We start from the raw sequence: 14,823 nt of genomic DNA, 5'->3' as shown, positions 1-14,823 counted from the left end.
GTCTCTGTGGAGTGTTGAGAGCGAAAGCCTGACTGAAGAGGATCCAACAGGTTGTTTGCTGGCCCTATTCACAGAAAGGCGCTCTATCAATCACTGGAGTCTACAGCCATAACATTTTATGTCTGTAAAGTAAGAAATATGGCAGCATGCACTCATGAACTAACTGAACTATACTAAAAATGTACACGCCCCTTTTCCTCAAAAATTACAGAATAATATACAACATCGACAATCAATATTTCTTCCACAGTTTGAGCCCATTATTCATATGGCAATAGTTGATGTTTCCATTCAAAAGACACCCCTACTTCTATGATCTAGCCATATAGACAAGTTACTATGTAGTCTAAACTTTTTCTGCTTTGGTGGAAACTATAAATATTTTTTTTTAACTTGATCCAAGTTTTCCAACAATAGACTTGTAAACAAATACAAGAGCTTATGTCTGCTATACATTAAAATTAATATCTAATTTATTTAGTTAACAAAAAATAATAATAATAATTAAAAAAAAAAAAGTGAGATGGCTTTAGACAAATATTGGCCACATGAATGACCATCTGATCATCACAGAGCGACTGGATCTGTCACCATTTTGTGTGGTAAAGTCCAGTGCAGATTAGGTGGAATGACGACACTGCCGGGGAGCCCCTATTGAAAGGTTAGGAAATAATGGCACACATGGACACCAGCTGTCCAGATTTTGCATCCTGACTATTTATACCTGAACCAATTGGGTTTTGTCGGTGCATGCCAGGCATGCTGCAATGTTGCGCTGATTAGGTAAAAGGCAACACAATTTTAGCATGTCTAGCCAACATAAGAGTGCTACCAAGAAATAGACAAATTAAGCAAACTGGAAAATGTAAAAGAGGTGCTGTGGGATAATCTAAGAAAAACAGATATTAAATACAAAAACATAAAACCAACAAAACACAGACAATATAAACCAATAACTACAGGACACTCAGCACTGAACCCCAAGATGAGAAATAATGCTGACCACACTCTGATATTGCAGCCGACATAAGGCAACTGGAAAACACCTATACTGGAAAAAAAACCTATATGGTGCAGTTATGAAACCTGGTACTGCAGCAGGTGTAAAAAGGACTCTGTACTCCTCCTGAAAAGTACTACATGCAACAGCGCTTATGCAGATCAATAAGGATATGATAAATAAAACACTACAGGACAGAATATATTAACAAAAATAATATCAAAACAAACAAAAAACTGCAGCGGTGACTGTGGAGCTAATAAAAAAATTTTATTAACACACACAAAAATAAAATTAAAACATAAAAATAGTTTGCTCCAGAGCACAAAATTAAAATATCCTCCTGACCTTTTACAATGTATTCAGCTCCTAAAATTGCTACATATAAGACATCATCTGACTGTATAAAATTAATTGAGGTTTATGAATTGGGGATCTACAATCGCAATGTGACATCATAACCGATGGTAAGCTTTACGTGATAAGACTACTTTAGCAGTCAGCATCAGAACAAGCGATTCCTAAATGAAATACTTTAAATCAAGGTTAAAAGATAATTAGTTCACCCTGTGTACAAATCTTCAAACTGCTTCCATCAAATCAGAACTTTCAGTCCCAATGCGCAATAATATCAAACAATATATCTACATTGGGGAAGCTGCTGAGGAACAATGTCCCATCCCAAAATCCTAACTTTCTTGTATGCATAAACAGTGGAACGCTCCGTGATTATCGCATATATTTACAAGATCACTTAAGCAAAAAATCCACTTTGGAACAAATGTACCAGCCACACAAACAGCATCTAAACGTAGATGTATAAAGCAAACTGGAGGGGCTGTAAGAGCAGAGCACTGGCCAACTATACAATCTCCGGTCTCGATGGTTCTTTTCTCTGGTTCCACGTAGTTGACAATATAGGTTTACAAGATCTTAGGAGCAATAGTTATATTATTAGTACGTGGGTCCTATACAGGATGACTATTCCTGAAATCTTTTGATAAAGAGGGAATAATCCAAAGTACAGCGCACTCTATTTAAAGATGAAAACGTATATTCCTTTATTACATTCAAACGTTTTGCTACTTCTCCAGGACAGAAATGTCAGAATGTAATGAGGGAAACTACACTTTTTCACCTTTAAATGGAGGGTGCTGCCAATAACATAAAACAGCCTATTTAATTATCAAGTTCATTAGAAGGATATACTTTCACAATCTTGTACAATCTAACATTAAACAATACTCATTCAAATCAAATACATTTGTGTTATTCTATTAATGTCTAATATTGTATCTATCGGTTGCCTTGAAAACATTCCCGACTTTTGTAATGAGAAATGCTATGTAATTTAGCGATTCCATAATAACATAGAAAATTAGCTAATTGCAATACACCCTGCTTGGATCACGTGATAGATCGTTCATGAAACAAAGTAATGAATGTAAACACAGATAGAAGAGAAAAATGATATATTTGTTAGTATATTCTATCCTGTTTTGTTTTATGTATTTTATCCTTACTAGTCTTATTTAAGGGCCTTTGCTACGTGTCTTAATTGATATGGAGCAACTGGCCTGCTGTTGCTACATGTGTGTCCTAAAAATGAACACGTTTCCTGATAATAATCTAACTGGAATCAATCAGATCACAATCAGGTATGTCTGTAAACGTGGTCAATAGATGACCACTATCGGCCTGTGTGCAGTCATCTAACAGATCCCAGCCATGCATAAAGCAATATTGTCCAATTCAGCCCATATATGTGTATCCAAATTCGGCTCTGGTCCTGTCACCTGACCCTAGTATCAAGCAGCATGTGACCAGTGTAATCTCTAGCACAGGTATCTTTGAATCACACACTACCTATCAGCAGTATTTAAGCTTAGCGAAGTGATGTAAAAGCCATATTTGTTGCAAACAGGAATGAATGTACCATGTCACGAAATAGCAGAAATCTGTTAGTGCCCCCCAGGAGTGCCCAGACAAACCCCCACCCCAGTTTCATGCCCGCAGGCCACCACTGCTCCCTCTTGTCAGTCTCGGTTCAATGCAAAAAAAAAAAAAAAAAACCTTTGGTGTTAAAACACTCAACCATAATTTGTTTCTAGATTCGTAGTTGTTTTTTTTGGTTTTTTTTATAATTCCTAGAACTAGATGCTTTAGTTACTTAAGAGACCATGCCAAATCAAATAGCATATTACCTAAGGCCCACGACTATCAAAGAGATCCCACTGATAACAGACTATTTCAATAACAGTGTTGGAGTGTCCTGCATGGAGGAGACTGACAGAAATATAGACACTAGTACTGGCTATTTTTGTTTCATCCCTGGATTACTCAACCTCATCCAGCTCAGAGAATGAATCTCCATTCTGTAATTTTATTCTGCAAAGATAAGAGGAACTTTATATCATCATAAATTGATTTGATCAAAGGACAGTGCAGTAAATCCGTCAGTAGCCACTGTACCAAAAAAAGAAACCATCCACAACTAAAATTGGGCAGATCTGTTTAAAGGAACACTTCCAGGTGGAATAAGAGACAATGTGGCATTTACAGCATCTATGTATGGATCATTTATAAAGTGGGAAAAAAGGCAGCCTTGTGGCACCTCATATACTCATTTGTAGCACTTGGCGATTCAGCCACCTAGCCCTATATAAGTAATTTGGCTTATCGCTGTGTAATAAATAATCATTGTGCCTGATGAAAATTAGGTTCTGCTTGTTATCAAACTCATTTTTATCGGAAATGGGGGAAAGTATGAGATGCCAACTCCTGATGTTTCCAGGAACAACTCTCAGTACATATGAGATATACTCTCAGTAGCAGCCACGTGAAACGTTAATGTGTTAGACATCTTAGAATATAAAAAGTGAAAGAAATACCAGAGTGCGCAATTTAAAATCAGAACGATGGTCGATTTTTAACATTCCCTTAACATAGTCACACAAAAGATTGTGGTCCAAGCTTTAAGCAATGAATGGGTTGCTGTGTGGTATGAAATTCATAGCACTATAATGGTTTCCAATGTTTACAGACATAATTTGCCGACAGGCTGTCAATAACTATGATTGAGGTGATCGCACAAACTTTTGGTTGAGCAATAAACCAATCTCCCTATAGGATAGGGAACAGGTTCTATGTAACTGTATGTACCTAAAAGATAACTTTGTAAACTTTGAGTATTATGACCGAAAATGCAAGAGGAGGTCAGATAATAACCATTAATGGCTTCATTAGAACTTCTGATCATACAATCTTATGAGAAGTGTTTGTACAATGACATTTCTCTGTTTCTTATGGCTGTTTTCATACCTTATACTGATCTTCAATGGCTACTAGCTGCAGCTTGATGCCCTCATTAGCCTTCAGCTGCTCTTTCCATTTTAGCTCCATTTTGGCAGCATCAGCAGCATAGGCACTGCACTTCGCCTTTTCTTCCTAGGGGAATGGAAGAACATCAATTAGTAAAGCCACGACTTGACTCACCCAGTGCTTCACATCGCTTTCAGCAGCTAACGTTAATTGTAATGTTTTTTATTTGAATGTAAGAGGAGTTCCTTAGTGTGCAATTGCACAATGTTTAAAAAGAATACCATGAAATCAATTCACTTTAAAGGGTATCAAAAGGATGACAAGGCTGGTGAACAGTGTGAAGGCATAAAAACACCATAATCTCACCCTAATTTACACGATTTAATCAAGGAAATCTAAAAAGTGTTTCAGATTTCCTGGCTTAAATCGGGTTGGGTACCTTATACCGATGATGGAAACAGCGACATTGGATACCCCAACATGATGAGACCGAAGGTGTAATTCCCGACAGAGTGCCAATAGTGACAGCTTCAAAAAGAGACGTCAAACAATTCCAACAAATGAAGATCCTGGCAGCCTACAATGACGTCACTTTGAAGGGCCACACCATGATTCGTGCTGTTAAACTGCTAACTTAAGGAGGTGCCGGCTGTACAATATCCTGATCATGTTGGGGAATCGGATGTATGTTTCCATCATCGGTGTAATGACTTCCACCGATTAAGTCTGCCCGCACACAGCAAGACTTTGACCAATTTGGTCAATTCAATAAATCTAGTAACTACTGTAGATTGTGGCCCATATAGACAATAAAAATCAACTGAATTGGACTTTAACTAGCAGGATGGATAATCAGTTTGGGCAATAACACTGATCACCCTGCGTATGAAGTAATTCGATAAACATTAAATGAATAGGTAATATGTGCATCCAATTTATGTTGTGCTCTTAAGGTACTGGATCATCATAATGTGATTGAGCATGGACAAAGTGCTCAGATTGGGTCACTGCAATCCCAGTTTGTCTGAGCAATATGGGATTGTAACATGGGTAGCTAGCATTAGGATACATAAAGAAACAACACATATTCAACATATTGTGACATTTGTAGCAAAAATTGAGATATATTGTTTCCTCCAACAGACAACTCTGATCAACGTGTGTGATGAAATAAGATCACATTTATCAACATTGCTAATAAAATAAAATAAAAAAAAGGGAACAAAGCCACATGCAACCAGACATTTGATGTCATTGTCCACTCTGCACTGGACAGATTAAAAACTAGTTTCTGATTGGTTGCTCTAGATTTAGTGGATACCCACCATGTTGTAAATAAATTCTCACAACTCAGCCTACTGCAAGTTGTGTCAAATGCATTGTATTTACAGCTGTAGTTGATCAGGTCATATTCATTAGCTAAAATAATGGTTCGGATAAAAAGATAAAATGCAGCAATATCACAAGCTATATTTCCTGGCTAATCACTTACTGCTAACATTTGCTTGCACTTCCGATATTTCTCCGTTTTCTCAGCTATTTCCTTGCTCATTTCTGCCACTTGCTCTTTTACAACGAAGTCGGGTACAGAGTCTGATGAAATTGGACTCTCTGAAGAGAAAACAAAAATCATATTTGCTGTTCAGGAAGTTACAAAGTGATTATTTATATTTATCATTTAGATATAAAGTGGATGTCATTTGTGTCTGCACTCGGCAATTGTTATTCATTCTAAAATGGTAAACATTGCTGTGTCTATGGCCAGCTTTAGTGTCAGAGCAACTAGAAGTATATTACAAATTCCACACAATTAAACAATCTAACAGCAAAATACAGATATTAATGTTAATAAATAAATACATGAGACCTCACACTCAGTATGAGGTTATGTTGTAAACCAAATGTATGTCAGTTTTGATTAGATATTTATCACATTGAAATGCATAGGTATCTCTTACATGTGGTTGCAATTTAAGGGTTTAATTTTTTTTAATTTTTAAAATAAATAAATTGTGTTTTAAAGGTTATTTATGGAAGATACTATCTGAGGTTTGCTGTAATTGTATATACCCATCACTATGCATGGAAAAACATGTTTACATTTCATATACAGCTACCTCTGCTACTTTGCTGAACACTGTTTAGCTTCAAAGCACAAAAGACCTCTAAAAACAAATAAGAAATTAAAATAAAAAAAACATCATCTATGGCAGTTATTTTTAAGATTTCACACAAAGGAATTGAAAACTATTGCCGGTTAAATGCTTAAGCAAAACACTGCACTTTGTTCAGAGTGTTCTCAATGCTTCCCTGCAGCACAGTGTATTACAGAATAGACCATAACTATATTTTACTAAGTGTTAATGCTTCTGAACGATGCAACATTCAAATGGACGCAAAGTGAAGCCAACACTTGTCAAAAAGTGTGTGTGTATTGGCCCATCCGCCTACATTATTTTTTTATTTTTTTTTACTTACTACGAAAGCCCTTACCAGGTGGAGAAAAAGGTGACATAACTGGCGTCTCAGAGTTCCCATACAGATCTGCTACCTTCAGCTGGCTTTCTGCCGATTTCTAATTTAATAGACAAAAAAAAAACAATAAGCAAACAAAGCCAAAGGTACCCAGCAATTTTCATATTCGCGCTACAGTTGTCTTCCTGCTCTTAAGTTGTGAATACGTTTCCATGAAAACATTAACATTGATGCTAGTTTCAGTTTATATTTTGCATTAAAAACAAAAATAAATGATTATGACATTCTCTGAATGAATAGAAAATTGACAAATGAGGAAGGATACAGAAAAGAAGAATGTAGAAATGAGCTTTGTATAAACAATATTTTCTCTTTATTTTCTGATGAACAAATCCTTGGAAAAATTGTCACCTTGAGATCTGCACATATAAATATAACACTAATGATTCACTTGTATAGTCCTGACTGTGAACTAGAACAAATGGTTCTGCTGTACATTAGTAATCTCTAATATAAAGATATTTCATTTATGAGGGTGGTATTACTCCTTATAACACATGAGCAGTCGTTTTTGATACAGAAATTAAACCACTTTGGTATTTTGATGTCATAGTACTAAATTAGGTTTCAGTAGTCTTCATTCTATTCAGTGACATTTTTGTGATTTATTTGTATGAAAGAAAGGGACGTTATCAAGCAACAGGTGCTGTGTAACGTATTGGTGGTCCCGCTTAGTGCAGAGTGAGGGGTAGGTATGCAGTGGTGATCACTCACTTGATACATACCAGCTGATATCTCCTGCACACAAGTTGTTGGGTTAGTAACAATGTTCCAAACAACACTGGATCAAATATCCATCAGACCCTACCCTCACTATATGGAATTCCCCATCATATCACATATAGACCATTCACTCTCATAAAAAATGTGTGAATATAACAAAATACAGAATGTGCCCCCCCCCCCCCCTCACCTAAACAAATCCAAATTACGCCAACCCACCCAATAATTGTGTTTCTAACCCCACACACCCTTCTTACAAACTAAAAATATGTGCGCCTGAGTACTTTTACCTATTCTACGTGGAAGGGTCATCTACTATAAAGAAGGGAACAGGAGGAAGGCGATTGCGAAACTAGACTGCACACTTTAGTTCTTGGGCCCTCTAACCGTGCTCAAGATGAGGTGGGCAGGTTTGATTATGCCGCTCAGTATAGGAATATAACATACAGTGATACACAACACAAATGCCTGATAATCACCGCATAAATGAGCATGAAGAAGGTAAAGTGAGTAGTAGTGTAAAAACAGCTGGAGACCAAGAGATCCCTACCCATGATGCAATGTGTCAGACATTTTATAATCTCAGCACATTTCAGCTACTACTAATAGCGTGTACTTACAAGCTGCTCTGTGAGTTTTACTACTTGCTTCTGAAGCTTCTGACATTCTTTGAATTTATCTTTATAGTGGTCAGCTGCCATTTGTAGTCTCAACTTCAGGTCCTCAACCTCTTTTCGAAGTTCTTGCTCCACTCTAATGGTCTCTACGTCCTAATAATAACAACAATAAGTGAAATATGCATTAAGTGTGAAATGAACACGACTGTTGTAGTAATTACTGCCTACAATTGTTTTTAGACAAGAAAGTAGAAATTATTTAGCTTGTAATTCAGGGCAATGTACATAGGACAAAAGATCATCCACGATTGAAATAACATAACAAATGTGATCTGGGTAATTTACAAAGCAGAAGCACAGATGGGATAAGATCATACAAATTAACAATTCATGAAGCGTCACACTCGTCCCATTTTTCAAACACTTATATAACATACTGTAAAAATGTACATAGGCACCATTTTGAAGCAAGAATGTACAGACAGAATAGTGGCAATAATTAGACATCTCTCATTAGATTCAGTTAAAGCAACCTATTCACAAAATCCCACAGCACTAGTCATATAGAGCATTACAGTCTCTCACTAAACGTGAGGACTGATCAGTAGGACAAGACCTCATACATATGCTCACAGGCAGAGAAGAACTTCTACTAATCTTCTCTGTCATGGACAGGTATATGCTAGACTATTTATTTTTACATTCATGAATGCATCTGTGCACTATGTGTATATAAGCAAATAGCAAGGATACCGTCAAAACTATATTCATTATTTTACCTCGTTTTTTGAACAGGTAGCAGAGGACATTGGCGGATCTCGCAGCCTGAGTTCAGCCAATGCGGTGGCAAGTTGTTTCTTCACACAATCTGTCTCAAGGCGAGATGTATGGAGGTCAGCCATGGTTTTATCACGTACATTCACTGCATCACTAAGCTCCTTTGACATAAAGGAAACCTCTTGTCTGCTGGCCTGTTGTTCATCCTCAATCTTACGAAGCTGTTGTTTTAAAAACCCAATGTTCTCCTAGAGAGTAACAAAAATATAGAACAGAATTACTAAATCATGGAAGTTTACCAAAAATGTATGGTAATTAAAAAAAATCTATGATACATTAAGAAGACTAAAGTAACTACTACTTTACCTAGGAGAGGTGGTGGAGACTCGTACATTTAAACTCAAATGCCCAACGTAAGGCTAAAATTGTGATATTTAACCATATTCACACACCAAAAACAGATGGTTTTCTATTATTTAAGGGCCACATCTAGGAAATGTGATAATAGCTGGCTTTAAATTAATGGTTGATATATTTTATCTTTAAATCTCTTTCCTTCAATTTTATTCCATCTCTACTGGGTATAAGTGTGCGTTTCTATAGCTCTCGCTTGACAAATATCCATATTACTTAAGAAGTTGAGCGCTCCAAATGTTGCCTCTTGGATAATGAATGTAAGAGCAGGAAATAAGCCAAACATACATGTTCATGCAGCAAAGCAGGGAATAATATTTAAGGTACAGGCCCTTTAAAAGACTTGGTAACAAGCTGAAGAGGGGGCTAAACGGGGCATCACATCCTGTGACAATAGACTCTGTGAAAGCCGTTCTCACCTTCTCAGAGGAGTTCTGCAGCAGCTCCTTACAAAGCTTCTCTTTATCAGTCAGGCACAGCTTCACTTTGCCAAGTTCCTCCTTATAGTGTGTTATTAGGTTTTCTTTATTTGTGTCTAAATTTTTTAATGTTTGAATCTCTGTAAGTAGCTTTGTGTTTCCTATTTCAGTGTTTTTCAGGTGACCCTATGAAAAAGTCCAAAATAAATTAAAATTATTCTGACAGGTATCCTCATATATTTAAACAACAAAAAATTCACTTGAAGTGAAATTACATTTACTTTAGTTTCCTCATATTTATCCTTACCAGGTAGCATACATTAACTCATTCTCCCATCCCCTTTATTGGATTTCCTATAATAGGCTTTGCTATACATTGAGAAGTGTACATCTGAAATGCAAGTGATTCTTAATTCAAATTTGTATTGCAATGATTTGCCATCACATTTACCATACTTTAAGTGGACTTGTCACAAGGCAATGGTATATTATGTGTGTCCAGAATGAAAAATGCAAGTGAATGGAATTTGATAGCAGAAAATTATAGATCCTTATTATAATTATTATTATCGTAGCTTTGTAAGGCGCCACAGTGCTTTGAAGCGCCGTACAAGTAGCTTGTCTGTTGTTCAACTGCCCTCCTACTGTCCTCTAGATATTGTTGCCTTCTCATGTTGCTGCTCTATCCCCTATTCCTTTAAACCTGCTCTGTTGCCCTCTGAGGATTTCACCTCCACATGGCACCTATTTGTTGATATTCAATTTAGTGACATTTATCTAGCAGGAAAAAGATCTGTACTACAAGAAAATGACCACCGCTCTCCAGCACACTGTCCTTACAGCTGGCTACAAGAAAATGACCACCAATCTCCAGCACACTGTCCTTACAGCTGGCTACAAGAAAATGACCACCAATCTCCAGCACACTGTCCTTACAGGTGGCTACAAGAACATGACCACCGCTCTGTAAGAACACACATGCTTTTAGGAAGTGGGGAGAAAAAGTGCAGGTATATCATACAGGGCCACTTGAAGCACTGTGTATATTATTGCAGAATACAGTGCAATATATTAAAATGTGTGTGTGTTTTGCTTAAACTAACAAAAAATGTATTAACAACACACACACACACACACACACACACACACACACACCAACAACACAAAAACAAACTTAATTGCAATTCTACATAATTAGACCCATTACTAATTTTAATCTTTCCACTGACTTTTCTCTTTGGAACAAAGTTCCTTCTCAACTGCATAAAAAACTTTGCACTCAACTGGACACAAAAGAAACAAGGCTCGGAATGAGCCAAACACACTGTCTCGGAGGGTAACATCTTCCATATGTTCCACTCACTATGTGTGAAGAGCTCTACTCTTATGGTTAATACAAACCTTCCAGCCTTTAATTTTAGGTCATGAACTATTCTTTTATTGGTCTCTATTGGAGACTATGGTTTCCATTTTAAAAGCACTGAATGTTAATGGACATATTGATACGACATAAAATTACAAAAGGGTCAGATGATTGATATGAAACAAAAGAAAACTATACCTAAATATGAATGACCAATTGCTTATATAAGAGTATTAATAACTATTTGAAAAAAAATGGTTTTGAAAAGCTATTTTAAAAACATACTACTCATTCACCTTTTCTGTGTGAACTTAACTGCTTCAACTGGGAATATTTGTTGTTCTTGTTCTTCCACCCCAGAAATGCCATCATTATTGCTAAAATGTTTAATGTTGTCTCTTAAACCAAGGAATATTGCCCTCCCCTCCACAGACAAACACCAACCCAAAAAAATCACTACAGGGTATAGAAAGTTCATTGTACTAAAAATAAAAGGCAACATAGAAGACAATTATGAATACCTATAGAAATGGATATATAGATAATTACCATCTGTGGTATATATATCTATCTCTTTATGAAAACTGCTACAGAACTGATGGAGGTTTACACTTTTTTTTTGCTTTTATATGCATTTTATTTTCTTAAACCACATTTTATCCATTACTAATATTTATTAGTTCATATGCTAGCTCCACCCAAGGAAGGATATGCTGCCCACATACACAGTGATTCTGCTGCTTGGACTGAGGGCCACGAGGATGGATTAACTGAATAAGATCCAGCATCACTGGGGCCTGCTGTGTGGTTGGGAGATGAACATGCACACAGGTTAGGCCTGTCTGCTCATTTGTACATAATGCCCTCTCTCTCCCTTTAGTAAACATGTAGCCTAAATGCAGATAAAGCAACAAGTTCAAATTTAATATCAAATGAAAAAATAGCAATACGGTATAATAAAAACATGAAAAATCTTATTAGAACTCTACTCCTGAGATCAGAATATCAAATTGTATTAAAATATTGAATATTGTAACACGTATCCTCAATGAATGAAATGAGTGTTGCAAAAGCTCTAAACTCAGATGAGTATCCAAAAAAACCCCAAAAAAACAGTGAACGACAATAGTGAAAAATCATTGAAGAGCAGTAATAATCAGACTCTCTTCTGTGTGCCACTTCCAGTTCTATTTTAGGTTTTATTTCAGCCGGCTGCTGATGGTTTAATCACTATGTAAATATCTAATTCTTCAGATGCTGAGGCATCCGAGTTCTACTGCTGGGTTGACTACAGGAAAAAAAACACACTACTATCTACATATGTAGCTGCTTTTAAAATAGCGTGTTAGGAGTTAAGGACCTTTGCCTTGGTGGGTGCAGTTGATACACATAACACCTGATCATTTGGCATTCTTAAGATAGAATTCCCAGAATACATTCTCACATCTTCTAGAAACTCAGCAGTTACGTCATGCCCTTAATATACCCATCAGATGTGCTTAAACATGGCGCATAACTGAAGATGTCAATCACAGCCAGTCTAACAGTCAAGATATATAAGGGCTGTAAGACCACGTATGCTTCTTTACCTTATATAGTTCCTTTTCATCCTTCTCATTCTTTAAAAGAAACTCCAGTTGACTTTTCTCTAGGGTTACTTTCTTAAGTTTGTCCTTCATGCTGAAAAAAAACACAAACAATGATGAGTAATTTCCAGATAAGCGCGTACAGTGATTCAGTTCATATTTTTTTTATAAAATTGTACACTACTACAACTACACACAGTGGAGGAAACCTTTTGTGGACTACAATAGTAATGAGAATGTAGCCTATCAAGTTATTAGGAACCAGTGACATCACTGAAGCATGCAGGCTTAGATGTTAGGTCTATTTTTCTAGAATAAATCTACATGAAGTCACTTGGTAATAATGGTAATCTACTAAGCATTAAGACATTTATAAAAACAGAGCCTGTGACACAAATCAGGCACAAATACCGCTGAGCAACTGCTTTGAAACGGCACAATATATTTATTGTATATATATTTATTGTATAATATAATTGTAGCAGGACTTGCATGGTTATATACTGTTTGTGTGGGATTTAAAAAAAATTGTGACATCAAAGTTGGCGTGGCTAAAATAGGGCTGAAGAGCTCTTGATTCCCAATACAAAAATATTGCCTGTGCAAAAAATTATCAAGGCAAAACAAAAGCAAAAATACCACCACTTTATGGCTAGCAGAAAAAGAGCACAATATCCATAACGTGTATTGAAATCCAGACTGAAAGAGACATGGTGCCTGTTGTTTTAGCTTGTCTGCATAAGTGTTGCACATGCTGCATAAAGGACCTATTTCATGCAGTCTTCTACAGAAATATACTGTAAATATAAAATATTGGGGGGGGGGAATCTAAAAAAAATAGCAATAAGTATTATGAAAGAGCTCTGCTGCACCATTTAAGTCTTGATATGGTCTCAGAAATACTAAGTCACCTCCATTTATATTAGCAGGTACATTACAAAAGAGACATGGGGTAGTACTGATGGTGAGCGGGGGAACTAGTGGACATTGTTTATCTGGGAGCAGAAATGATTAATTACAGCAAACAATGAGCTTTACCTTACACTGCGCACACACAACAGTACCTGTCTAATTCAGTTTCTTTCTCTATGGCTTTCTGAGTCACGGTCATGATGTCTTCCTCAAGTTGAAGTATTTTAGAGGACATGTCTTTACATGCTCTCTTCACTTCTTCATTTTCTGCTTTCAGGATTTCAGAGCCTTGGAGCAATCCCTGAAATTCAAAGTAACATAAATTGGTTATTTTCAAATCACCAAATGTCTATATGTTGGGCGCAATTATGTGGAGACCTCCACTCCAATAGAGGGGACCATGAAAAGACAGAATGGGTGGCTGTTCTAGGATCACATTAGGGAGATCAGACATGACCACATACAGTGCCCGATTGCAGGCACTGTGAACCAGCAGATCTAAATTACATCTGATTAAGTCCCATATGACGTTGATTCTTATCAGGATTAAAGAGCTAAAACGGTCTAAAAATTGGCTACCAGAGTCACTGCATGCAAGGGTAGTGTATGTGTGGTTGTCCCCATCAAACAGACAGAGGCTTTCACATAATAGAAAATGGATTTTATATCATTTAGTAATATGACCGGCCCTAAACCATTACTCTGGCTCCAAAATATTGAAGTGATATTCTGCTCAATGGTGGAAAGCTTCTCAAATCAAGTCCTCCTTTACGGTGGCCCGGTTTTAGCCGCAGTGACATGGCAGACAGAAAGGAGGACCCAGGGGAGGGAGAGAAAAAAAACTGGTGTCAGGTCTTCATTAAGCTTTGAGATAGAGTAATTTGAATTAATCCAATTATCTAGCTTTCTTTTTTGTAGCTAGCTTAGAAGCCTTCTACCTATTTCAAAGTAACCTAAGGCTATTAACCATTTGTCATTTTAAATCTTATGTGATTTTACCAATACAAATGAAGTCATGCTTTCTTAAAGCTCATATTTCCAAATGTTTACAGGTGATATGATTATAAAGTCTGTTTTTCTTCCACTATTATTTGAAAATAATTTTTATTGAGGCATAGAACACAACACAATATTACTTCCACTATTTGCATTTTAA

General features: G+C 36.5%; 1 protein-coding gene across 2 annotated transcripts in view; it reads right to left on the bottom strand.

Moving 5' to 3' along the window:
- TAX1BP1 (Tax1 binding protein 1) overlaps positions 1 to 14,823 on the bottom strand; it is a 68,396-nt gene that overhangs the window by 14,335 nt on the left and 39,238 nt on the right. For both annotated transcript variants that reach the window (XM_075212276.1, XM_075212278.1), the window contains exons 6-13: positions 13,820 to 13,968; positions 12,759 to 12,849; positions 9,807 to 9,992; positions 8,976 to 9,221; positions 8,200 to 8,349; positions 6,815 to 6,896; positions 5,814 to 5,932; positions 4,322 to 4,447 (exon numbers count right to left, since the gene is read on the bottom strand). In XM_075212276.1, coding sequence (XP_075068377.1) covers positions 4,322 to 4,447; positions 5,814 to 5,932; positions 6,815 to 6,896; positions 8,200 to 8,349; positions 8,976 to 9,221; positions 9,807 to 9,992; positions 12,759 to 12,849; positions 13,820 to 13,968 — 1,149 coding nt within the window. The remainder of the gene's footprint in view (positions 1 to 4,321; positions 4,448 to 5,813; positions 5,933 to 6,814; positions 6,897 to 8,199; positions 8,350 to 8,975; positions 9,222 to 9,806; positions 9,993 to 12,758; positions 12,850 to 13,819; positions 13,969 to 14,823) is intronic.

This window comes from Mixophyes fleayi, chromosome 5, assembly GCF_038048845.1.
Source record: "Mixophyes fleayi isolate aMixFle1 chromosome 5, aMixFle1.hap1, whole genome shotgun sequence".
Classification (NCBI taxonomy): Eukaryota; Metazoa; Chordata; class Amphibia; order Anura; family Limnodynastidae; genus Mixophyes; species Mixophyes fleayi.
This window is presented reverse-complemented; position numbering and strand designations above follow the sequence as displayed.